We start from the raw sequence: 27,283 nt of genomic DNA on the forward strand, positions 1-27,283 counted from the left end.
CTTACAATGTCAACACATTACGTAATAAAACATTTTAATAGAGAGTGTAAGCAAAGATGGAACATATAGATAGATAAGAGAGTAACAGGAGTAAGAAAATAAGGGGACTAATTTAAAGAAAGTTGCACATGAGGTCAGAAAGGTTATGAGTGGATAAACATGTCCTGCTATATAGTGCAGCCAGTGTCACTCCTTGTGTGTGACTAGCAAGTTAGTTACGTCTTCCTTTAAAGGCCTGGTTAAAGAACCAAGCTTTCACCTGAATCCTGAAGTAGAGATAGCCTTGTGCTAAGTGAAGTCTTTCGGGCAGTGCATTCCAGAGTGTGAGGACTACTCTGGAGAAGGCTCGCTGGCAAGTATTACATAGAAACATGGTGGCAGATAAGGGCCAAATGGCCCATCCAGTCTGCCCATCCTCAGTAGCCACTAACTCCTCCTTTTCCTAAGAGATCCCACATGCCCATCACACGCTTTCTTAAATTTTGACACAGTCCTTGTCTCCACAACCTCCACCAGGAGGCCATTCCACACATCCACCACTCTTTCTGTGAAAGAGTATTTTCTTAGATTCCTCCTAAGCCTATTTCCTCTTAACTTCATCCTATGCCTTCTCATGCCAGAGTTTTCCTTCATTTGAAAAAGGCTCACCTCCTATACATTAATGCCACTGACGTATTTAAACGTTTATCATATCCCCTCTCTCCTGCCTCTCTTCCAGTGTATACATGTTGAGGTTCATAAGCCTATCCTTATATGTTTTATGATTGCTTACCAATTTTGTAGTCACCCTCTGGACCAACTCCATCCTGTTCATATTTATTTATTCATTCTTACAACTCACAATTAGCCCAAAACAGTTTTGGTTCAATGTGTCTTACATATAATAGGGAAAATTACGAGTTGAAGAATTACATAACAGTATGGAAACATCAATTATGAATACATTTAGCCATAAAATTTCTTGATTAAGTAGGTCATTAAGTTTTTATATCTTTCTATAGGTGCGGTCTTCAGAATTGAATGCAATACTCTAAATGGGGCCTCACCAGAGACTTATATATCGTGTGATGTCCTTTGGAGAGGGTGTGGTTAGGGACATAGGCGCCCAGTATAAGAGGCTTGGAGAGGCTAAGCCTCCCCTGAGGGGTTTAAATTGTTGATTTACCTCCATCCTCACAGCAGGAGCTGCAGTGAAAGCCCTTTAATTTGTTTACCTTACTGCTGGGAGAGCAGGGGAGGGGGGGTTGGCTGGAGGTGTCCTGGGTTGCCAGGGAGATATTTAATGACTTCCTGACCTGCACTGAGGACAGATAGCAGCAGAAAGAATCGGATACTGGGCCAGCATGATCAGAAAAAGTCACCAGACAACAAAGGTAGAAAAGATCATTTTATTTTCATTATAGTGTTTGGAATATGTCCACTTTGAGAATCAGGTGCTCAACATTAAAAGTTTATATTTATTTACTTATTTATGGCATTTTATCCCACATTAAACATGAATTAGGGTATTTTGTGGCTCTACATGGGAATTGTGATGATATGATCCCTTGTTTCATATTGTTGACGGTCTGCATTTTCCGTATGGGTGGTATATTGGTGTATTAGGTTCTGCCCAGTGTAATATTTATGGTACAGTAAGGCTCTGAGTGTGTTTTTGCACAAAGTTGTGCATAGTGTTTTGCAGTTGAGCGATTGTGGTTAGAATATGCTTTGAGCAACCACTTTATTCTTTGACATATGATATGTATCTAATATCTAAATTTAATAAAAGGTATTAATTGTGACTTATTTTTATTTATTTTTTCTGTGTGTTATCAGACAATTATGGATTTAAGCTCCACCCCTGGCCCCACCCCTAACCCCGCCTCCTTTATCCTCCCCAAACAGTTGGGCCACCGACTGCCTATGGTTAGGAATACTCCTTGGAAGGACCTTAGTGACCTTGGAGGTGTGTATTCTTCAAGTACTCTGGGCCATTTCCTTTAAGGGCCAGGAAGATCAGACATGGAGTTTTAACTTTAGTCCGGAATTGCACTGGTAGTAAGTGAATAGAGTGCCCCTGATGATCGTGTTGCTATATTATGAAAACAAGCAGGCAACGCTCATCAAAGGTGACACTAAAGATGATGTCAAAGCAAAAACGTCCAAAGGACTCAGATAGTTCACATCAGGATGCAATCGACTCGACAGGAATCGTGTTTCAGCCACAAAGGACTGCAGTAAGCACTCCCGTTTTTATACATCTGTGTTTAGGTGTTGTTTTCAGACATAGAGCGCTGAGGAGTTGAATACTTCCACACTACAGGGAATCCTAAGGCTCTGTGGCTGAAACACGATTTGTGTCGCATCCATTGCATACTTTGAATAAAACTCCTGATGTGAACTGAGTTCTTTGGACATTTTTGCTTAGACATAATCTTTGGTGTCACCTTCGCTGTGTGTTGCCTGCTTGTTTTGACCTATGCAAGGGTCTTTTGTTCTGTGTTATATTATGAAAACCTGGACGTACCTGGTATGGACACAGTGCTGGGGAAGAGAGTGCAGATGATCTGGGAGCCTTTTTGGGCATCTCTGACACCTTTGGACCATGGTAGAGTGTTGAACGGTTAATTGATTAACTTTATTCCGGAACCTGCATGTGTCTTTCTGTAGGAGAGGAAAGGGGGAGGGAGGAAGGACTTGTTGTGGACATAACTGGGTTACTATATGAAATGGTTTGGAACTGAAGAGCTTGTGTCTTGCCAGTGTATGTAGTGGGCCACACTCTTCCTGTTTGTTTGCTATTTGTCTGAATTGAATAAAAATGACTTAAATGTAAAACATGTTCATTATTTTTATTATTAAAACCCATAAAGACCAAGACCACTCTGTATTCCTCTTACCGAAAATGGCGATCACCATCACGGTACTATGTAAGCCACATTGAGCCTGCAAATAGGTGGGAAAATGTGGGATACAAATGCAACAAATAAATAAATAAAGACTCTGAAGATGCAACATGGTGTCACCTCAAGCAACATCCTCATAGACATTTTTCTTCATTCTGGAGTTACCATTTCAACCTTGCCAATATTTATAAGTTGAATAGGTTGAAGTGCCTCTAACTTGTGTATTTCAGCTAGTTTCATTCAAAGAAGGCACCAGGATACAGAGTTTAGTATCCTTCAGTCTCCAGACCACCCATGTTCAGGAAATGCTTTCTAAGGGATCAGAGGAACTTTAAAAAACACATGGAGCTTATTTCTCTGATCTTTGCATGGGATTGGGATGAGGGGAAGTCATCAGCAAGAATTTGGAGACCAACTCCCAGGCCAATGAAAAGGTTGCACTGATATGGGGTAAAAATTATAATAATAATTCCAAAGACCCAACTATTTCAAATGATCGTTTGATGGTAGCCTGGAGGCCAAAGGTCAGCCTGCTGCAGCCCATACAGCATCAAGAACAACAGCTGTTTTCAATAACCTCAGCCCTACACAGACTCTTGTGCCAAAGTGCTGAGTCAGAGATTCTTGCCTCCATCGCAGCCAAGTCAGAGAGCTGGGATAATTCATAGGGATAGTGATGGAAGGAAGATGTGTTGAGGGGGGGCAGTGGTAGCGATAGAATTTCCATGCATCCCCTGCTCCCTATGGATGATTCTGAGCACTTGCCTTTTATTTCAGGGAGGGTGGCAGAGCCCCCAGGAATTCTCTCTGGCCCTATGCACTGGGAAAGGCTGTATGCACAGAGCCCAGCAGCCAAAGCTCACAGATCAGCAGCAGGCGAAGAATGACACTCAGCCCCTGCAAAAGTTTCAGTCTCAGCTCACTCTTTTCCTTCAGTCACATCTGTTTTTAACAGTTTGAGCACTGCAGAATTCTGGAATTCAGTCTTGAGATCATCCAGTTCTCCTTATTCTAATCCAGTTGGGCACACGAGAACTCTGAGAACAATCAGCACAATTCTTCCCCAACCTGGTCCTGGAGGCACCCCAGGCAGTCAGGTTTGCAAAATATCCACAATGAATATTCATGAGAGAGATTTGCATGCACTGCCCCCATGGCATGCAAATCTCTCTCATGAATACTCATTATGGATATCCTAAAAACCTGACTGCCTGGGGTGCCTCCAGGACCATGTTTAGGAACCACTGCTATAAACTATGCATGTAAGTCACTAGAATAATAGCACATGAACATACAAATGACAAAATTCTACATAAGTACATAAGTAATGCCACACTGGGAAAAGACCAAGGGTCCATCGAGCCCAGCATCCTGTCCACGACAGCGGCCAATCCAGGCCAAGGGCACCTGGCAAGCTTCCCAAACGTACAAACATTCTATACATGTTATTCCCGGAATTGTGGATTTTTCCCCAAGTCCATTTAGTAGCGGTTTATGGACTTGTCCTTTAGGAAACCGTCTAACCCTTTTTTAAACTCTGCCAAGCTAACCTAAGCACTGTTCTGCAGACACACACATATCTTACATAGTGTGTATTTTACAGGTGGGTGTACACATAGGCAGAGTGTGGATGGAGCATGGGCGGGACTTATAGGAATAAATTATAGAATACTATAACTTATGTGATTATCTCTAGCACTTAGGCACTCTATGTCTGGTGTAAGTAATCACACCTAACTTATAGACATGTATTTTCACTGTTTACACTAGTATTCTATACAGGAAAGTAGGCACCTACCTTACTTCCCTCCCCCCCCCCCCCCCCCCCCATGCTTTCTGGGACGTGTAGTGCTAGAACAGCACAAAATCACACATGGTCAGAATGGAATTTGGATATTATTGGTACAAAAATTTCTGCTCATTTGTTAAACAGAAAACATCTTTACCTACTTATAGACAAATCCTATAGAGCAGGGGCATAAACACATTCAGCTTTGTTAACTGTGTGCATACAAGGGACAATCCACAAATAAAGTAAAGTATATAATCAAAACACTAAAAATTCACCTTATTTGACTTCCCTGCATAACTATATGTTTATATAGCATTATGGTATCTCCTATTGATGGTGATGTATGAGCTTTCAGCAGCTCATTTGACCACTTATTTGGGCGTCTTTGATGAAGTTTCATGCAGTTGTCATCCTAGGTCGGCTGCCACCCGGGGCGGATCGCCGCTACGCATCCCCCCCCTCCCCGGGTGCAGCGGTGTCTGTCCCCCCAGGGTGCAGCACAACACCCCCCCCCCCCCGGTGCGTCAAGCCCCCCCCCCCCCCCCCCAGGTGCATTCTTAACTGCTGGGAGCAGCCGCGCGGCTGTCGGCTCCACTGGCTCCCTGCTACCTCTGCCCCGGAACAGGAAGTAACCTGTTCTGGAGCAGAGGGAGCAGGGAACCAGCGGAGCTGACAGCCGCACGGCTTCTCTCTACAACCTCCAGCAGCGTGCACCCAGGGCGGCCCACCGCCCCGACCTTGGTATGCCACTGGTTTCATGCCAGTCTTTCACTCATAAATATCACTAACAAGTCTTCCATGTTGGAAATTTGGCACCTTTCATGGCTGTGGAGTAGCTACAGGTGGGCCTGGGTGGGTACAGGCCCACCCACACCCAGGCCCACTCATTCTTGGCTCAGGCCTACATTGCTTTCGCTCTTTCCTCCACGGCATCCTGTTATCTACCTTCCTGTTTCTGAACCCTGTCCATCCCCAGTGTACCTTACAGGTGTCTCCAGCACCTGCAGCAAATTCATTTTTGCTGCTTGCGCAGGCCCTGCAGGCTTCCATTTGCCGCATCCAACCCTCACTGTCACTGATGTCATTGTCTATTTCCTGTCTGGCAGGACACAGCAGATCACGGAAGCCTGTGGAGCCAGCACAAGCAGCAAAAATGAATCACTGTAGGCACCAGTGACCCCTGTAAGGTACACTGGGGAGGGACGGGGTTCAGAGACAGGATGCCAGGATGGCGCGGAGCGGAGAGATATTGGATGTGGGGTAGGTGAAAATTTTTTTTTTAAATATCTCTGGGAAGATGGGGGTGGGGGTGGGGGTGTGGAAATACTGGGTCTTGCTATGCCACAGTTTCAAGGACTTCTCAGGTGACGATTCTGTCTTGCCACCTTAACTTGCAGATGGATCTCAGAGACTACCCATAGTGGGGTTGTTTGATATGTTTCTGGTATGTGACAAAGATTCACATGCACAGCAATAGTGTGGACAGACCACTGGCTGATGCTCTCTCCCCCCCCCCCCCCCCCCACCCCTATAACGTACAGGTCAATATTCAGCTAGCTGTGGTCAGTGTTTTATAAGCACTGATCACCGCTGGCTAAATTAGACCTGGATATTCAATGCCAGGCCATGTCTGGGCACTGGCATTGAACATCCAGGTCTCTGGTGAACCTAGAGGTTATATGGGTGCCGGCCGATATTCACATACCTAACCTGGCAATAGAAAATTAATATAAACATAGAAAATGATGGCAGATAAAGTCCTTTTTTCCCTATCAAGTCTGCCCATCCATACCATTTACTATCCTTTCCTCTCCCTTAGAGATCCTCTGTGTTTGTCCAATGCTTTCTTTAATTCAGTTACAGTCTTGGTCTCCACCACCTTCACCACCCTTTGTGAAAAGAAGTATGTCCTTGTCCTTGGGTTATATCTGAGTCTATCCCCTCTCATCTTCATTCCATGCCCCCTCATTCCAGAGCTTCCTTTCAATTGAAAGAAACTCCCTCCTATGCATTTATGCTATGGAAGTATTTAAATGTCTCTATCATTCTCTTTGTCACCTTCCTGTTTGTCTGTCCTAATTAGATTGTAAGTTCTGTCGAGCAGGGACTGTCTCTTCATAAGTACATAAGTACATAAGTACATAAGTACATAAGTAGTGCCATACTGGGAAAGACCAAAGGTCCATCTAGCCCAGCATCCTGTCACCGACAGTGGCCAATCCAGGTCAAGGGCACCTGGCACGCTCCCCAAACGTAAAAACATTCCAGACAAGTTATACCTAAAAATGCGGAATTTTTCCAAGTCCATTTAATAGCGGTCTATGGACTTGTCCTTTAGGAATCTATCTAACCCCTTTTTAAACTCCGTCAAGCTAACCGCCCGTACCACGTTCTCCGGCAACGAATTCCAGAGTCTAATTACACGTTGGGTGAAGAAAAATTTTCTCCGATTCGTTTTAAATTTACCACACTGTAGCTTCAACTCATGCCCTCTAGTCCTAGTATTTTTGGATAGCGTGAACAGTCGCTTCACATCCACCCGATCCATTCCACTCATTATTTTATACACTTCTATCATATCTCCCCTCAGCCGTCTCTTCTCCAAGCTGAAAAGCCCTAGCCTTCTCAGCCTCTCTTCATAGGAAAGTCGTCCCATCCCCACTATCATTTTCGTCGCCCTTCGCTGTACCTTTTCCAATTCTACTATATCTTTTTTGAGATACGGAGACCAGTACTGAACACAATACTCCAGGTGTGGTCGCACCATGGAGCGATACAACGGCATTATAACATCCGCACACCTGGACTCCATACCCTTCCTAATAACACCCAACATTCTATTCGCTTTCCTAGCCGCAGCAGCACACTGAGCAGAAGGTTTCAGTGTATCATCGACGACGACACCCAGATCCCTTTCTTGATCCGTAACTCCTAACGCGGAACCTTGCAAGACGTAGCTATAATTCGGGTTCCTCTTACCCACATGCATCACTTTGCACTTGTCAACATTGAACTTCATCTGCCACTTGCACGCCCATTCTCCCAGTCTCGCAAGGTCCTCCTGTAATCGTTCACATTCCTCCTGCGACTTGACGACCCTGAATAATTTTGTGTCATCGGCGAATTTAATTACCTCACTAGTTATTCCCATCTCTAGGTCATTTATAAATACATTAAAAAGCAACGGACCCAGCACAGACCCCTGCGGGACCCCACTAACTACCCTCCTCCACTGAGAATACTGGCCACGCAATCCTACTCTCTGCTTCCTATCTTTCAACCAGTTCTTAATCCATAATAATACCCTACCTCCGATTCCATGACTCTGCAATTTCTTCAGGAGTCTTTCGTGCGGCACTTTGTCAAACGCCTTCTGAAAATCCAGATATACAATATCAACCGGCTCCCCATTGTCCACATGTTTGCTTACCCCCTCAAAAAAATGCATTAGATTGGTGAGGCAAGACTTCCCTTCACTAATCCGTGCTGACTTTGTCTCATCAGTCCATGTTTTTGTATATGCTCTGCAATTTTATTCTTAATAATAGCCTCCACCATCTTGCCCGGCACCGACGTCAGACTCACCGGTCTATAATTTCCCGGATCTCCTCTGGAACCCTTCTTAAAAATCGGAGTAACATTGGCTACCCTCCAGTCTTCCGGTACTACACTCGATTTTAGGGACAGATTGCATATTTCTAACAGTAGCTCCGCAAGTTCATTTTTTAGTTCTATTAATACTCTGGGATGAATACCATCAGGTCCCGGTGATTTACTACTCTTCAGCTTGCTGAACTGACCCATTACATCCTCCAAGGTTACAGAGAATTTGTTTAGTTTCTCCGACTCCCCCGCTTCAAATATTCTTTCCGGCACCGGTGTCCCCCCCAAATCCTCCTCGGTGAAGACCGAAGCAAAGAATTCATTTAATTTCTCCGCTACGGCTTTGTCCTCCTTGATCGCCCCTTTAACACCATTTTCGTCCAGCGGCCCAACCGACTCTTTGGCCGGTTTCCTGCTTTTAATGTATCTAAAAAAATTTTTACTATGTATTTTTGCTTCCAACGCTAATTTCTTCTCAAAGTCCTTTTTTGCCCTCCTTATCTCCGCTTTGCATTTGGCTTGGCATTCCTTATGATCTATCCTGTTACTTTCAGTTGGTTCTCTTCTCCACTTTCTGAAGGATTGTTTTTTGGCTCTAATGATTTCCTTTATCTTACTGTTTAGCCACGCCGGCTGACGTTTAGTCTTTTTTCCCTTTTTTCTAATACGTGGAATATATTTGTCCTGAACCTCCAAGATGGTGTTTTTAAACAGCATCCACGCCTGATGCAAGTTTTTTACTCTGCGAGCTGCTCCTTTCAGTCTTTTTTTCATCATTTTTCTCATGTTCAAGTGTACAGTGCTGCGTACATCTAGTAGTGCTATATACATCTAGTAGTGCTATAGAAATGATAAGTAGTAGTAGTAGATATCCATATTGAAATCTTTAAGTCTGTCCCCATATGCTTTATGACGAAAACCAGTGAAGACCAACTCCATCCTGTTTATTTCTTTTTGAAGGTGAGGTCTTCAGAATTGTACACAATACTGTGTTACACATATAACATGTGCATTTTATGCATTTTTTGCAAAATGTGTGACACCCCTGAACGCTATCACTGGGATTCTATATATCGCACCAACATTTCTAAGCAAAAAATCAAAGCAAATTCCATAACAATGCGCATAACTTCATTATTTATTATTAGGATTTATTTACCGCCTGTTTGAAAGAATTCACTCAAGGCGGTGTACAGTAAGAATAAATCAAACATTAGCAATAGACAATTACAGCAGTAAAAATATTCAAAAAACAATACAAAGTATGGCATTGTATACTACTTACAATGTCAACACAATAAGTAATAGAACATTTTAATTGACAGTGTAGGATATAAGCAATGATGGAACACGTAGATAGGTAAGAAAGTAAGAGGAGTTAGAAAATAAGGTGACTAATTTAAATAAAGGTGCACATGAGGTCAGAGAGATGGTTAAATATTATCTCAGTTAGGGTTGGAATGGATAAACATGTCCTGCTGCAGTATGTGCAGTCCGAGTCACTCCTTGTGTATGTGAGTGAGACTAACAAGTTAGTTACTTCTTCCATTAAAGGCCTGGTTGAAGAGCCAAGCTTTCACCTGCTTCCTGAAGTAGAGATAGTCTTGTGTTAAGAGAAGCCTTTCAGGCAGTGCATTCCAGAGTGTAGGGGCTACTCCGGAGAAAGTTCGCTTAAGGGTATTACATCAAGTAATGTCTTTTGGAGTGGGTTTGGTTAGTGATAGTCCTTGAGAGGACCTTAGTGTCCTTGGAGGTGTGTAGAGGATCATCCTATTCTTCAGGTACTTGGGGCCATTGAAGATCGGACAATGAGTTTTAAATTTAGCCCTGTATTGTACTGGTAGCCAGCATAGTTTTTGCAAAAATGGTGTGATGTGGTCACGTCGCTTGCAACCTTCTATTAATCTTGCTGCAGTATTCTGAATCAACTGGAGCTGGTGCAGGCCCTTTATAGTCAGACCACTGTAAACTGCATTACAGTAATCCAGTCTTGATGTTATCATGGCATGCACACAACTGGGATTAGACTTAGCTTCTCGATGTAAGGAGAGATGCAGCGTAGCTGTCGCAAAAAAAGTAGAAGCAGCTCTTTGAAGGTTGCTTGGATTTGGGGAATCAGAGTAAGTGTTAAATCTAACTGTATACCATAGTTCCTGACTTGTGATTTGAGGGGGTGTTCATACTTCCCAAAAGAGATATGTATCCCACTTGTGTTAGGGACTCAGAGAAGCTCGGTTTTACTTGGGTTCAGGCAAAGTTTATTGTGTTTAGCCCATTCTTGAATTGATGTTAGATAGGTAATCAGTTTATCCAGGGCTGTAGGTAAGTCAGGTTCAATGGGTATGAGTAGCTGCACATCATCCGCATAGAAGTAGAACTGAGTGTCCATTTACCAAATCAGCTCAGCTAATGACTTGAGGTAGATATTGAACAGGTGACATTATTGATCCTTGTGGTACCCCACAGTACTGATGAGTTGCTGCCAAACATTATGAATTGTTGTCTGTCTGATAGATAGGATCTGAACCAGGCAAGTACTGTTCCATTAATACCAGTTTCTGCCAGTCGTGCTAGCATGATATCATGGTCTACAGTGTCAAAAGCTGCTGGGAAATCTAACAGTATTAATACCGAGGCAAATCCCCTGTCTCAATTTCTGTGAAGATCATCTAGTAGGGATATGAGGACCATTTCTGTTCCATAACCGGGTCTGAATCCAGATTGACAAGGATCTAGCCAGTTTCTCTCTCGTAGCCAGTCACTGAGTTGAACACAGACTGTTTGTTCTATAAGTTTCCTTAGAAATGGGATGTTGGATACTGGCCTGTAACTTTCAAGTTTGCCCTGGGCAAGATTGTTTTTCTTAAGCAAAGGGTGAACCATTGCCCTTTTAATGCTGTTGATAGTTGTCCATTAGAAAAAGAGGCATTCATAATTTTAGTGACACCTTCTATGAGGCCCATACTTGGCTGCTGCACTATCTTTGATGGGAAGAGGTCGAGGGAGCAGGTAGTTGGTCGAAGGTCTCTTAGGATTTTGTTAAGGCTCTACTCTGTTATTGGGTTAAAAGTAGTTAACAAGTTAACAAGTTAATCTGCGCTGATAATTGGATGTTAAAGACCAATTATCAGCATTAAGTGGCATTAATTACAATTTAAATGCACTACTTGCTAAGCTTATTCTGTAACATAGTGCATGTAAATATGTCACATAGTTGAAAACTGGACGTGGAATGGATATGTCATGGGCGTTTCTAAAATCTATGCATGTTGTTATAGAATACACCTGCTCTGCTCCTAGGACCAGATTACAAAGACACGAAGAAACTATACCAAACCGTGAACAAACTACTAGATAACACTTTGGTCACCTCAACTAATACAGACACCCCATCTGCAGACAATCTTGCTAAATACTTCAACGAAAAAATTGTAAACCTGTGTAAAATGCTACCTCAGGACAACACCGATATCGAAAACGTCATCAATGGCCTGGACCCAACCCCCGGTGAATACCCAGCAGATCGAACCTGGTCAAACTTCGCTCTCCTCACCACCGAAACAGTTACCCAGGCGATTAATAGGTTCTCCAATACTCATTGTAAATTGGACACATGCCCCAGCTACCTGATAAAATCCGCCCCCCACCGCTTCATAGCAGACCTCACATCCCACCTAAACTACATGCTCCAACAAGGTCTCTTCCCTAAGGAAAATGGCAACATCCTACTCACCCCAATACCAAAAGACACCAAGAAAAAAAACAAACGAAATCTCTAACTACCGCCCAGTAGCTTCTATCCCACTGGCAGTCAAACTGATGGAAAGCATGGTAACCAAACAACTTACTGATTATATGAACAAATTCACAATACTACATGGATCACAATCAGGATTTTAGCCACTTCATAGCACTGAAACAGTACTAATCACCCTCCTAGCCAAATTCAAGCAGAAAATAGCAACAGGCAAAAGCATACTCCTCCTCCAATTCGACATGTCCAGTGCGTTCGACATGGTAAACCATAAAATACTACTAAGACTACTAGATTACTTCGGTATTGGCGGAAATATACTTAGTTGGATCAAGGGCTTCCTTACCACTAGAACATACCAAGTGAAATCAAACTCAAACATATCACCGTGGAAAGCAGTGGAGTACCTCAAGGATCACCACTATCTCTGATCCTCTTCAACTTAATGATGACCCCACTAGCCAAGTCCTTATCCAACCATGGCCTCAACCCTTTCATCTACGCAGACGATGTCACAATATACATCCCATATAAACATGATCTGACTGAAATCTCCAACGAATTCAAGCTCAGCTTGAACATCATGGACTCATGGGCAAATGCATTTCAACTAAAACTCAACACAGAAAAAACACACTGTCTCATCCTCTCAACCCAATACAATACAAACAACCCACAAGCATAAACACCCCAGATTACATGCTTCCTATCTCAGACAGCCTGAAAATTCTCAGTATTACAATTGACTGTAACCTCACTCTAGAAAACCAAGCAAAATCTACAACAAAGAAAATGTTCCAGTCAATGTGGAAACTGAAATGCGTGAAACCATTCTTCCCGAGGGATACATTTCGTAACCTGATACAATCAATGGTACTTAGCCATGTAGACTACTGCAACGGAATCTATGCGGGATGTAAAGAACAAATCATAAAGAAACTTCAGACCGCTCAAAACACGGCAGCCAGGCTCATATTTGGAAAAACGTGATTCGAAAGCGCCAACCCCCTCCAAGAAAAACTGCACTGGCTCCCAATCAAAGAACGCATTGCTTTCAAAATCTGCACCCTGATTCCTAAAATCATCTATGGCGAAGCCCCGGGATACATGACAATACCCTACCGACCCAACCTAAATGCCTGAACCCTGCAACACAATCGAAACCAAACAGCGTAATGGACTCAACACAACTCTTCCTCTCTATGATTCCCTATTGTGTCTGTTACACCTGAACCTTATTCTACCACTACATCACTTTGTAATTGTTCATACTGGAACTGGCAATCACCATTACAGTACTATGTAAGCCACATTGAGCCTGCAAATAGGTGGGAAAATGTGGGATACACATGTAAGAAACAAATAAAATAATTTAGGCTTTAGGATTTACACAAGGCTTTACTTGGCGTAACTGACTGCAACTACATTTAGTTGCATGGACTGGTGCTCGGCGTATTTAATAAACCATACAGAAATTTAGGCTTATTCTATAAAGTACACCTAAATTAAAGCATACTTTATAGAATACGCCTAGGTGAATTTCATTTTGGTGCGGATATTTTAGGCATGATATATAGAATCTAGTCCTATATGCATGAGTGTGCTATACCAGTTGTATTTTTACATGCTAGCATCAGGGCCTTTCCCCTCTCTCTCTCTCTCTCTCTGATTCTTCCTCCCTCCCCCCCCCCCCCCCCCCCCCCATGAATCCTGCATCTCTCTTCCCACTCCTTACAGTTCTCCATACTTTTTCCCATTGCCGGTAGTAGCAGTGATTCAGACAGATAGCCTTCTGCCGGTATCGGGGCACTTTCTCTGGTGCAGAACAGGAAGTTGAAAGGACGCATCAGAGGAAAGGCCCCAGTGCTGGCAGAAGGATGCATATCAGAATGACTGCTACTACCGGTGATGGGAAAAAGTATGGAGGACTGTGGGGAGGGGGGAGAAAGGTAGACGTGCAGGACTCCCGGGGGGGGGGGGGGGGGAAGAGGGGTCAGAGAGCGAGAGAGAGTGCAAAGGCCCTACTGCTGGCATAAGGCTGCCTGTCTGCATCACTGTTACTGCTGGCAACAGGAAAAAAAGTACCAAGGGCCCCACAGAAGGAGGAAGGAGAGGGGAGAGATGCAAGACTCACCGGGCGGGGTGGGGGGGGAGGGGGGAATCAAAGAGAGAGAGAGAGAGAAAGAGAAAGAGAGACAGTGTAAAGGCCCTACTGCTGACACAAGGTTGCCTGTTTGAATGGCATGCGCGGTATATATGTGGGCGTGCTATATCAGGTTTTTTCATAGATATACAATTTCCATGTGGTATATGCTTGGGCATGTTATATTTGTGAGCACACTATCCCCCAAATTCTATAAAAATCACTAAAAATTGCACACACACCCAATTTGTGTGCACAATTTAATTGAATAATGAGCCAATTAGCACTGATAATTGAGATTTTAAGGAAAAATTATGTTCTTACCTGATAATATTTTCTTTCCTTTAATCATACCAGACCACTACCCCCACCCTGCCCCACCCCCCACTTGGGCTGCTGCTGTCCCCGCTCCTCCCACTCGGGCCGCTGCCCCTATTCCCCCTTACCTTCCTGTGTCTGCTCCTTCCTCGGTTTGTTACTCTCCTGCTCCTGTGTGCTGGGACCCAGGTTATTGCATTAATACAACCACCCGGGCCCCAACACACAGGAGCAGGAGAGAGACAGACCCCAATATCGGGCCACCCTTGGAGGCCAGGCCTGGGGAATTGTGCCCCCTGCCCCTCCTTCTCGGTGGTCCTGGGAAGAGGAAGTAGATATTGGATTCCTTATATTAATGCATATGCACATCTAATTAAAGTGAACAAATCACCACTGAGAAAACTGATTCCTATGGAAGATTTTAAAGATCAATGATACAATGCATGATTCTTTCAAAACTAGACTACTGTAATTCACTCTACGTTGGACTTCCCCATCTGAGCATTAAACCTCTGGAAATCATACAGAGTGCTGCTGCCCATCTCATATATGGAAGATGAAAACAAGGAAGCAGATCTTGTAAAAAGCATAGTCTTTTATTCAGTAAAAGGCTCCCAGGTTACCAATCATCTGGGAGCCTTTTACTGAATAAAAGACTGTGCTTTTTACAAGATCTGCCTGCTTGTTTTTATCTTCCATGTTGGATTTGGCGATCACCTGCCTTGTTGTCTTCTGACTCCATCTCATTTCTGGGACAACACGCTACTAACATATCAGTCTAGTTCTGAAGGAACAGCATTGGCTACCGATTGAACAAAGAATCTCACTCAAAATTCTTGTGTTCATACATAATGCATTGCACCATTAATACTTTCCAGTACTTGTCAACTATTTTGAAAGTGTATAAGCCAAACAGATCTTTATGGTGAGAGCTGGCCTGGTATCTATCCATCAGGGCCAGTCAAACCCGGTAAGCAGGGTAAGCACTGCAGGGGGGTGCAGCCTTCAAGGGCGTCACTTTGCAAGCAATCAAGCTCTGCTAAGTAGCTAATCTCTGCTGTTCATCTCAGTCTGGCTCCAAAGCTGTCAGTTCTCTGTCCCGTCCCCTCCCCCTCCCAAGCAGAGAAATATCCTCCTTGTGTTTGTCAGAGGACCTCATTGCTCCAACTGAATCTGGCTCTGAAATAACTTGTGGGAGCTCAGCTAACCTCTGTCCTCTGCTCAGAGAGGGCTCAGACAGAGACAGCACAGCAGAGCCTGGACCCTTGTTTTATCAGAGACAGCTGTTTAGTGCTGCACCTGACCCACCCTTTTCCACCCCCACCCCCAACACAGCAACTCACAGGACAGGAGGGCTAGATGCCTGCTTTCAATTCCTAACCATCACCTATCTCTCATTCCCACTTCAGTAACTCCTGTTAGTCTGTCCAACTCAGATTGTAGAATATGTTAGTTTATGCTGATTAAGTCTGTCCTAACTAGATCCTAAGCTGTGCTCGATGGGAAGGCTATTGTGCTGCATGCAGAGTCTAACTTCTTAGGATTTCAGGTTAATTTTTGAAGAGGGCTATCTCTGGTCTACATGTGTGACTGCAAGGCCAAGTGTCTGAATAGGGATCTGTTTGTTAGATTATGAAATTTTGATAACACATTGTTTTTCAGAGTTGGCAAGACTGTCTGTTCTCCTAATTCCTGGTCTGCGTGCTGTTATTTTTCTTCTATACTGGTGTAATATTTTCAATGATGCCATGGCTGGTAAAAGGGGTGTGGTTACTGTGGGGGCGGAGCCATAGTGATCCCGCCTCTGAATGGATAGGGGTGCCGACTAATAGACTGCAGGAGGGCACTAGAAACCCTAGGCCGGCCCTGTTGGAGAAGGAGGATTAAGAACATCGACAGCAGACGTGAAGGCTGCCTGCAGGGAATTCCAGTGCGGGGTGGGTTTGTGTCTAAGGCTTTTTACCCCTTCTCTATACTGAGCTGTAATGGTATATACAGACAGCCTGAGAGCTAGATTACTTTACTAGGCCGTTGTAACGGGCTTTACGGCTTGTATAAATAATAAATGATAAGCTTGAGGGCACCCTATTTTTTTTTATAAATTTCTTATTGCAGCAGAACAACACCCCATGTTATACAAGCTCATCTACTGAATATTTACTCACAAAGAATAAGTGTTCTTCCCCAGTTACATGGGTCAGCTTGCTGTCTGTGTGTGCTATTTAGATGATGGACCCTTTCTGAGCATTTGTGCTTTGTCACAGTGCCGTATGGAACCCTTCTAGTTTGCTTGGCTGCCCTATGCATTCCCCATCCCACCGAATGCCTATCTGCCTGTGTAGTTCTCATGAACAGAAGGAAGGCAGTTGTTAGGGTACCAGCGTGTTGAGAGACCAGAACCTCTCCATGCTGAGGCAACAATCCTGCTGCTTAATTTCCCAAGCCTTAGCATTTCATGGTGATTTTTCATCCTTAAGTATTTACCCATTACCAGCAGCATGAAGCTGTCCTCAGACCAGCCTCCTCTCTGCCTGAATCAGAAGGGCTGGTCACAGAACGGACTCATACTATAATGACAGAACCCTTATTCCATTACATCTCACTCCTTATTTTTGTGATCAACTGTATTAAAGAGAACATTTTGGAGTAAGAATTTGGAGTCTTCTCTGCTAGTGGAATACTTGAGTTTAAGCTGACTGAATATATAGTTTATAGGCGATTCACTATAGAGTTCAGTACAATGAAAAATCACCAACTCTCTCTGCTGTGGCTTGAAAGTGATCTCCCTCAGAAGGCATCAGTTGAGAAATATCACTTTATTTACTCAAGCAGTAAGACTGATCAAAGTGAAAGCTGATATCTGCTTGGAAATCACTGCATTGCTTAATGAAGCACCTTAGTCTGTGAAGGATTGATCACGGTGAGCTGGAGAGCTTGTGTCAAGACTGCCTTACTTAAAACTTTCTCAGTATAAATGTAATTTAATAATTCAAAGTTTGATAAAGTGATCATAAACTGCCAGAAAAGGCAGAAGCTGAACTGTGTTAATAGCTAAAGTCTCCATTTAAGGAATTCTATGAGTAGACTCCACCACCTGCCTTGGAAACAAACATTGCATCAATTCTAGCACAGCCAAGCTCATGCTACTGACAGTACTCAGAGCTTAGACAAAAAAGGGGGTATTTCTGCTAGTGTGATGGTAGATGATGACAAGTGAAGACACTGTAGTAAGTAAGTTGGCTGAACAGCAAACTCAGGCTGACATAGAGGATACTGTACATACAATACAAGAAATCCCTGAAAGTGGGGAAGAACCCACCAGACCTCACAGACCATATAAGTTTACAAAGAGAGCTTTATTGATGTATACTGCAGATAGGCAGCAACATCTGTCTGAATTAAATAGAAAATGGCACAAAGTGGAGTAACTTATAAAGAAAATGTCTGAATCCCCTAGAAATATCAGTTAAAATGAATTGTAACTATGTTATATGGTAACTTACCATTTACTCCTTAAAGGTCACATAGATCAAGCTATTCTAGTAAGTCCACTGCAAGCTCAATTACTCTCAGGATGCATATGGAAGCAGAGGCTGCTAAATCACATGCTCTTTATAGTTAGCAAGAAGCCACTCTGAAGCTGGAAAAGCTCAAATTAGAAGAAGAGGAAAGGAAGGTAGCTGCTAAGGCTATACTGAGGCTGCTGCAGCAGAAGCTGCTGTTGCACACAAAAAAGCAGAGTTAGATATTGCAATGGAAGTGTTGCGGCAGCAGGGTGTAGCAGCTACCAAAGAGGTGCAAGTCAAGACCCAAGTAGTCACGAAGCAGGAGGAACTGCATTATCTCAGAAGATTCTGCTCAGCAAACTGAAGCCTATGTGACAACTCATGCCTTAGCATGCAATAGTGTACAGTCACAAGCCAACTCAGAGAAGTCCACAGATTCTGAAGAAGCATGTCCCCTTTTGCCAGGGGCTATCTCGCCTAAAAGAAGAAAGCCTAAGGTATAACATACCATGGAAGCTAACTGCCATTTAGCCACAGAGTCCAGTGCTACATGGAAACTGGGCGCAAGAAAGAGTTGAGCAGTTACTTTCAAAGAAAGCACTAGCTAAATACCCTTTGTTCAAGCAGGAAGCACCTGAACAGCCAAAATCTACAGTTGTCTTCAAAGAAGCTAAAACAAGCAACCAGCCAAAGAGCGATTTTCTACCTGAAACTTCAAGACCTGGAATGCACAAAGCTTACCCAGTATAATGACTGTCCCAAGCACTACAGGCGATGGAAATCTCATGTCAAAGATGCAATTGCAGATGTGCAGTTCACTCCAAAGCAAGAAATTAACATAATGTTGAATTGGCTGGGAAAGGAATCAGCTAAACATGCATATTTGAATGACCCTGTAAAACAAATAATAGAGATGTGGGAAAGACTTTGAGTACTATGGCAGCCCAGATTCTATAGAAGACTCACTATTCAACAGAATGGACAACTTTCCAAAAATATCTGTTAAATATAACTGCAAGCTGCTGAAGTTAGGAGACCGCCTTCAAGACCTAGAAGCAGCCAAAGCTGAATAAAGCTTCCCAGGTCTTGATCAGTTCAACTCAGCTTGAGGCACAATGTCCATATTAGCAAAGTTACCGTATGATATAAGACAGAAGTGGTCAGCAGTTGGTACAAAATATAAAGAAGAAAATTATGGGAAATAGCCTCCCTTCACAGTCTTCACAAAATTCATATGAGACTTAGTGAATAGGAGAAATGATCCCAGCTTCATGGTTGACACTCCTGAAGCAAGTAAGACAAGCCACTTCCTCAAGGAGAAGCCAGCCAAGGAGTACGGCAGCACCAGAAAGCCTATATCTGTCAATAAGACAGAGATGAGCCACCCAGAAACCAACAGAAACCAAACTTTGTCTAGACTTGTTTCATTGCAAAAGAAATTTAAAGAAAAAAAACAGAAACAAAGCAGCACTTTATAACCTTCATGCAAGACATGTTGGTCAATGGTCATACAGAGCCAGCTCTACCCTTAAAAGAAAATGAAGAGTGTTGGTCCCTACCTACCTGTGGTGATATCATCTACAGAAATCAGGCCAGATCAGAATTGTGCTCGATTTCGGTGCTCAGTTCCAAGGAATCTCACTCAATAATGTGCTTCTCTCTGGGCCTGACATGATCAACAGCCTATTAGGGGTTCTGATCCCCTGTAGAAAAGAACCAATTGCTTTAACAGCAAAATATTTTACTGTTTTGTTGTACACCAAGACTACAGAAACTACCTAAGATTGCTGTGGTACCGTGATAATGACACCAACAAAGAGATTGTGGAGTACAGAATGAGATTCCAAGTCTTTTGTAACAGGGCATTTCTAGAGCATCCATATCATCTGATCCTCCTCCTACTACAGACAAAGTAGAGGATCCATACACAAAAACACTCATCCTCTCAAAAAATATCTAGGGCTTAGGTAGAAACCCTTGAAGGAGTGCAAAGAACTGTTAAAGAAGAATAGAATTTGCTACAGATGTTGCTCTTCAGCCAATCATATGACTAAGGATTGCAAAATCCACCATCAAATAAACAGAGTGTGACAGTGGCCGACATGTCAATGCTCTACACCCTGACAAACTAAAGTCTACTCCTTCAGAAGCCTTAGCCCCTGAGACAAGCCAGGGTGGGGGGAAGGAGGCAGAGCAAGGGTCAACACCTGAAGTTACTCCAAACTGCACCAAGGTGTGTGGAGAAGGCCACAGTACGAAGCACTACAGTATACTTAGCCAAAGTATATCCTAAACAGAAACCGAAGAAAACAGTCAAAATGTATGTCGCCATGGATGAACAAAGTAATAAGTCTCTGGCAAAGGTCACAATTCTTCGATTTGTTCAACATCCAAGGAGATTATTTTCTTTATAGCCTCAAGATGTGCTCAGGAGTTGAAAGAGTGACAGGGAGAAAAGCCAGTGGATATAGAAGTAAAAGTATGGCACAGACACCAGATATTTTGCAGAAAGAGATTTTTATGTGGATGATGGGTTGAAGTCATTGCCCTCCACTGAAGATGCCACTGGCTTGTTATGGCGAACACAAGTAATACTTGCAGAGGCTTGTCTTTAAATCTCATCTTCCATCAGCACCAGCCTATCTTTCCTCTCTTCCTACTCCTTATCTACCTTCTTGCTCCCTCTGATCTGCTTCTGGCAATTTGCTTACAGTTCCTTCCCTCCCTCCCTCCCTCCTTTCTTTCTATTTTTCAACATCTCGCGAGTCCAGTTTCAACTTCCTAGGACCCTCCCTTTGGAACTCTCTTCCACCTTGCATCCATTGAGAGCCCTCCTATCCCAAATTTAAGGTTTTACTCAAGACACATCTGTTTACTGAATCTTTTGCTTCCTCCACGTATCCCCCCCCCCCCCATGTATCTGTTCCCTAATTGCTTTTATATTGTAAACCACATAGTCACTGTATAGACAATTTGCTGTATATCAAGCACTGGAAATAAATAAATAAAGAGATATAGAAAGTTCAAGTCAAACTTTAAGGACTGTACAGCTTAGCAATTGATGTGTATAGACACTCAGCTCTGTGGGTGCCAAGCACTCCCAAAGAATGAGCAAGCTCCTTCACTGTGTCCAGGGAGGGGTAATTTGTATTGTGTTTGACATCCCCAATCACTTTGAAATATTGGCCCCTAGGCATGGAGAGGACATATGGTCTTTGCCTTCATCTGCTGTCATTTTTCTATTTCTCTTCTCAGAGGGGTCTCGGTGCAGCAGCCATTCTCACAAGCTGCCTGCGGCTGCCCTGAAACTTTCCCTATCTGCCGCAATCCACCCCTAAGATTTCCCTCTCTGGCGCAATCGGCCCCATCTGCCACTATTTCCTGTTTCCGCCTGGGCGGATCGCAGCAGAGAAGGAAAACTTCAGGACAGATGGAGGTAGCTTGTGAGGATGGCTGCCACACCATCTGAGAAAGGAAATACACATTTTAAAGAAGACCTCAAGGTGTGGAGATGGGAGGGAGATAAGACTGTGGTGGGGAGAAAGGGAAGAATTGCCTGGGGAGATCAGGGGGGGAGGGGAAGGTTGATTAGGGATCAGGGAAGTAATTGTGTTAAAAAACTTATCAATGTTGGTGGATTCTGCTCTCACTTTCAGGCCTCAGATATCTCTGTTAACAATTTATTTACTGAGAGCCATCTGATTCCCAAGGTATTTCATATAAAGGATCAATAGACCCCTGACGCAGGCCTTTTTGGCCGAAACACGTCACGTGTCGGGTTGTTTGATTGTTTTGAATAAAGACCTTGTTCTGAGCGACGCCCACTGTGAGAGGACTCTTATTGGATCCACTGTTGTCCATTTGGCAATATTCCAAGGGCAGGAGAGTCCCCCTTGGGGTTATAATGATCACACCCTTCTCCCCCCCTCCACTCGTAGGACTAGTCCTTTGATTTCTTTCACTTCATATTCCACTTTTATCAGCACAAAGTACATCAAGGCAGATTACAATAATAAACACACAAAAATACAAAACGTAATGAGAATTGAACCCAGCTTAAGGATGCACCCCTTCTCTATACAGTCCAATAAATGACCAAGCCTTCCATTGTTTTCAGATGTGAGGATAATTAGATTCCTCTCTCACTATTTACTACCAGAGGAAGTTCGTTTCACAAACAGGGTCCAAAGTAGCTAAAAGCCTGCCATCCAGTTGTTGATAATTTAATAATAGACAATGGAGGATGCAGGAAAGGACCCACAGGAGCTGACCCCAATGGCTTCGCTGGTTTATAAGGAACAATGGCTCCAGCTGGACTCTGTGGAAGGCCCCTGTAATAACATTTATGAATCAAACACAAAACCTTCAATTTCAATCAGGCCTTCGCTGGAAGTTGCCACAACAATGGTATATAACATGGTCAAACTTCTTCATTCCTGTAAGCCCTAAATGGTGGTCAAAATAAAACTGCAATCTTGATTTCCATGAGCACCAAACTACTGTTTATGTGAAAGAGGGGTTTATCCTACAGGCACTGTGCGGTAATCCTAACGTACAGCTTTGTTTTCATTTTCTGAGAATACAGCATAAAAAAGCAAACCAAAAAAAAAAACAACAACAAAACAAACTCCATGAGCAGCAACAGAATGCCATGAGCAGTGACACTGCGGGGCTGCACAATGCAGTGATAACGTACACGGCACCATCACCACAGAATATGTACTGTGCACTGAACCAAGAACACTGAAGTATTTTTTCCTCACCTAAGGGATTTGCATCCTAGTTTTGTGAAGGTTGGCTGGAAGCACCAAGAACAGAGACAAGTATTTTCAAACCTGTACGTTTACTGTCGGCATCTTGAGAGTGCACTGTAGCACCAGTGCATTTTTCCTAGGAAAAAAAAGGTGCTGGTACTCAAATGCTAGGCCACCCTTCAGGAGTGGGGTGATAAACTGAGGGACCCACCCCAGGCCCCCTGCAACCAGTCACTGAATCTATGACAAGACTCAATTGGTGTGTAGAGCCTGAACTCTTTCCTTTTAAAACTTGGGAACCGTGGGTCAATTTTAGCAGACAATGGAAAAGGTGCCAGTACTCAGTACCCCCTCAAAAATAGCCCTGTGTAGCACTATATTTAAAGCTCATAAGTACATAAGTACATAAGTACATAAGTACATAAGTACATAAGTAGTGCCATACTGGGAAAGACCAAAGGTCCATCTAGCCCAGCATCCTGTCACCGACAGTGGCCAATCCAGGTCAAGGGCACCTGGCACGCTCCCCAAACGTAAAAACATTCCAGACAAGTTATACCTAAAAATGAGGAATTTTTCCAGTCCATTTAATAGCGGTCTATGGACTTGTCCTTTAGGAATCTATCTAACCCCTTTTTAAACTCCGTCAAGCTAACCGCCCGTACCACGTTCTCCGGCAATGAATTCCAGAGTCTAATTACACGTTGGGTGAAGAAAAATTTTCTCCGATTCGTTTTAAATTTACCACACTGTAGCTTCAACTCATGCCCTCTAGTCCTAGTATTTTTGGATAGCGTGAACAGTCGCTTCACATCCACCCGATCCATTCCACTCATTATTTTATACACTTCTATCATATCTCCCCTCAGCCGTCTCTTCTCCAAGCTGAAAAGCCCTAGCCTTCTCAGCCTCTCTTCATAGGAAAGTCGTCCCATCCCCACTATCATTTTCGTCGCCCTTCGCTGTACCTTTTCCAATTCTACTATATCTTTTTTGAGATACGGAGACCAGTACTGAACACAATACTCCAGGTGCGGTCGCACCATGGAGCGATACAACGGCATTATAACATCCGCACACCTGGACTCCATACCCTTCTTAATAACACCCAACATTCTATTCGCTTTCCTAGCCGCAGCAGCACACTGAGCAGAAGGTTTCAGCGTATCATCGACTCACTAGGTAAAAATCTCAGGACTCATCCAGAAGAGCAGGGCAGGGGATGGATTGATTTTTTTTAATTATTATTAAATATGTAGCAATAGGTTAAAAGTAATAATTAAATACTTTAGTTTGACTTTAGTGCAACACTTTGGGAGAATAGATACCAAAACTCTTCAGGGTTCAAACTTTTAGGTCCACCTAGTTGAAAGATGAAGAGCAGCTGGGCCTTCCCTCCAAAGCTGCCCTCCAGGAGCCAGAGGGTTGCCTGGGCAGTGAACCCCCTTACCCAAATGTCTCTGCCCCCCTGGCAGAAAGGAAAGGGCCCAACCTGAAGGAGTGGAAAGGCAATACAGATCCTGTCTTTCTTAGTAGGATTTTCAGAAGCCTCTTTTAACCCTTTGCTCAATCTCCCCTCCTCCCTTCTAAAGTTAACTCAGAAAACATCTGGTTACATTCAGATACTTTCTGCTCCTTCTTCGCCTCCCTCCCTCCCTCTCACTTTTTTCCTATTTCCTTTCCAAAAAAAAAAAAAAAAGAGGAGCAGATTGAAGAAAGGGCTTACTTTGGTCTCAACCCCCTCTGAGATTAGCTGCATGTACCCACCAGCTTCCCCCTGCCTAAGCCCCAACAGCAAATGTCCGGCACAGCTGGCCAGATGTGATGCAGTCTCTTACCTGGACGAGCAGAGGAGAATCCCAGTCTCACGATGCCCAGGCAGAGGAGGCATCGCAGCCATGGACAGAGGGATGGAGACAGACTGCCAAAGCTCATAGCCACAGATGGTTTTGGGTGGGGGGGGGGGGTGCTTTTAAGATTCTTTTTTTCTTTTCCTTTTAACTTTTGTTTTTATAATTATCCTCTGTAAAGTTTGCTGGTGTTCCTTTTTTTCTGCAAGGATGAAAGAGCTCGGAGAAAGAGAGAGAGAAAGGATGGAGGGAGGAAAGGAGGAGGAGCTGGGAATGAAAGTCTCTGTGTGTATGTGTGTTGGTTAATGCTCCAGAATGTGGATCAGACGTTGTGTCACCAGAGGGCTGGGCACGAACTAAGGGGGCTGACTTAAGGAGAAGAAGAAAAGTTGCAGCTTCTCGTTTTAGACAGTTCCTTCGCTCCCCTCCCCCTTCTCCTGCTTGGTGGTGAAAGGCTAGTTAGGCTTAGGATGTAGAGAAAGTTAAGTTGCCATGCATGGTCAAAGGTAAAGGTTAAACAAAAATATAAAGCAATACCTATTTAACTGGACTAAATTAATACAATTCTTAACATGTGTTTCCTCAGCTCCAAAGTGAAAATGGATGTGCAGAGGAGCCATTTCTGTGGGTGTCAGTGAGTGAGTACCCTCAATATTGAACAAGCTCCTTCATTGTGCCCAGAGAGAGGGGCCATTTATATTGCGTTTGGCACCCACCCCCACCCCGAAAGATTGTGAAATGTTAGTACCAATGGTCACAAAAACAAGACACAGAAATAAAATCAAGAACTCTAATGAGCTATCTGCAACTGTCTGGCCTCCTGACACTAGGAGAAATAAATATTTTCAAAGCGCTTAGCCTTCCAAAGTTCCATAGAAACCTTTGAAAATGAGCCCCAATTTATCTAGATCTGTATATGTGAACCCCATGGATCAGGGGGAAGGGGAAACTGTGCAGAAACTCCCATGTTTTGCTGAAGTTAAGTCCAAAAAAGCTGCAGAAACACTAGCAACAGTGGCAGAAAGGTGCTGTCAAGTTGAAATTTGTTTTTTTTTTTTAACGAGCAGCCTATAATTGCTAATTTGTTGCAGAAAAGAAAACACTCATTCTAAAAACTGAGGAAGAAATGAGGGATGCTTGGCACACCTCCATACTCACAGGAATGATTTCGCATGATGCATCTACAAAAGCCATCCCTTTTTTTTTTTTCACTTTATTTTTTGTGAGGTGGGTATTTTATTTATGAGCTGTGGGGTGTGATATGTTATTTTCTTGGTGGTCATTTCTCACTTTCAGCTAGGTAGAAAACTGTCTTATAAAATCTGCATTTCCCATCTGGATAACAGAGCTAAGCTAAGTCTGAAATTTGCGCTCACTGGCTGGGGAGGAAAGAGGCCTCCAGGGATGGGATGACACCCTGGCAGGGCACCACCATCTGCCATTAGATTCAAGCTTGGGCAGGTGTGACTATAAAGTATTATCTTCATTTAATCTGAAAGCCCACATCCTGTCTCACTCCGGTAGGACCATTTCATTCACCTATTTTCAAATGCATGTCACAACCCAATAGTTAAGGATGGAATATATTCATCTGTGCCTGTAGGGTAAAACCAGGACTAGATTGCTCTGCCCCTGCTGGCCCGGGTTGTCTACTGCTGCTGGATGGTTGGAGGGAGGTCAGAGTGCATTCTCGATCCAGTTTCCATCTTCCTGTTATGACTGTTGCATTAGCCTTTAGCTATCTCAGCTGCTCCTCTCTCTCTCTGCTGGATCATAGCAACAGAGCAGATGACAGCAGAGGAAGACTGAAATGGCCCATTCAGGCTGCCTAGTAAGGTGGTTAGGGTTGGAACTGCCACTCTTCCCCCCCCCCCCCCCACCCATGGCTTTAGAAGGGCATGAGGTCATTTCACTGTTTTGAGCAGAGGAGTGTGGTAGCCATGTTAGTCCACTCTTAAGGTTATCAATAGAAATCAAACAAAATAAAATATGGATAAGAAAATAAGATGATACCTTTTTTATTGGACGTAACTTAATACATTTCTTGATTAGCTTTCGAAGGTTGCCCTTCTTCGTCAGATCGGAAATATTTCCGATCTGACGAAGAAGGGCAACCTTCGAAAGCTAATCAAGAAATGTATTAAGTTATGTCCAATAAAAAAGGTATCATCTTATTTTCTTATCCATGTTTTATTTTGTTTGATTTCTATTGATAACTGTTTTGAGCTGAATGGTAAAAAGGGTAAAAGATCATGGATTTGATATACCATCGTTCTGTAGTACAAAGACGTGCATTATGTCTATTATAGTTAGATACTTTCTCTGTCCCTAGTGGGCTCACAATCTAAGTTTTGCACCTGGAGCAACGGAGCGTTAAGTGACATGCAGGAGCTGCAGGGGAATTGAACCCAGTTCCCAGGTTCTTGGCCCACTGCACTATTAGGTTACTCCTCCACTCCACCTTTAATTCCTTCACCATTTTTGTTTCTTTGCTACCCCCTCTGGGAGGGCATTTCAAGCATCCACCACCCTTTCTATGAAAATACATTTCCTAACATCGCTGCTGCGCCTGTCTCCTCACAGCTTCATTCCACTTCCTCTAGTTTCCCAGGAAAAGGTTGATTTATTTTTCCATTAATACCTTCCAAGTTTTTAAAGCATCTGTGTCTTATCTA

At 43.4% G+C, this 27,283-nt stretch overlaps 1 protein-coding gene across 1 annotated transcript in view; it reads right to left on the minus strand.

Annotated features, from left to right (window-relative positions):
* The window catches only part of MRC2 (mannose receptor C type 2), a 128,739-nt gene extending 103,873 nt beyond the window's left edge, over window positions 1–24,866 (minus strand). The window contains exon 1 of the mRNA XM_030220735.1: window positions 24,597–24,866. Coding sequence (XP_030076595.1) covers window positions 24,597–24,693 — 97 coding nt within the window. The 5' untranslated portion in view covers window positions 24,694–24,866. The remainder of the gene's footprint in view (window positions 1–24,596) is intronic.
* Between the last annotated feature and the right edge of the window lie 2,417 nt (window positions 24,867–27,283).

The sequence above is a fragment of the Microcaecilia unicolor genome, chromosome 12 (assembly GCF_901765095.1).
Source record: "Microcaecilia unicolor chromosome 12, aMicUni1.1, whole genome shotgun sequence".
In the NCBI taxonomy this organism is placed as follows: domain Eukaryota; kingdom Metazoa; phylum Chordata; class Amphibia; order Gymnophiona; family Siphonopidae; genus Microcaecilia; species Microcaecilia unicolor.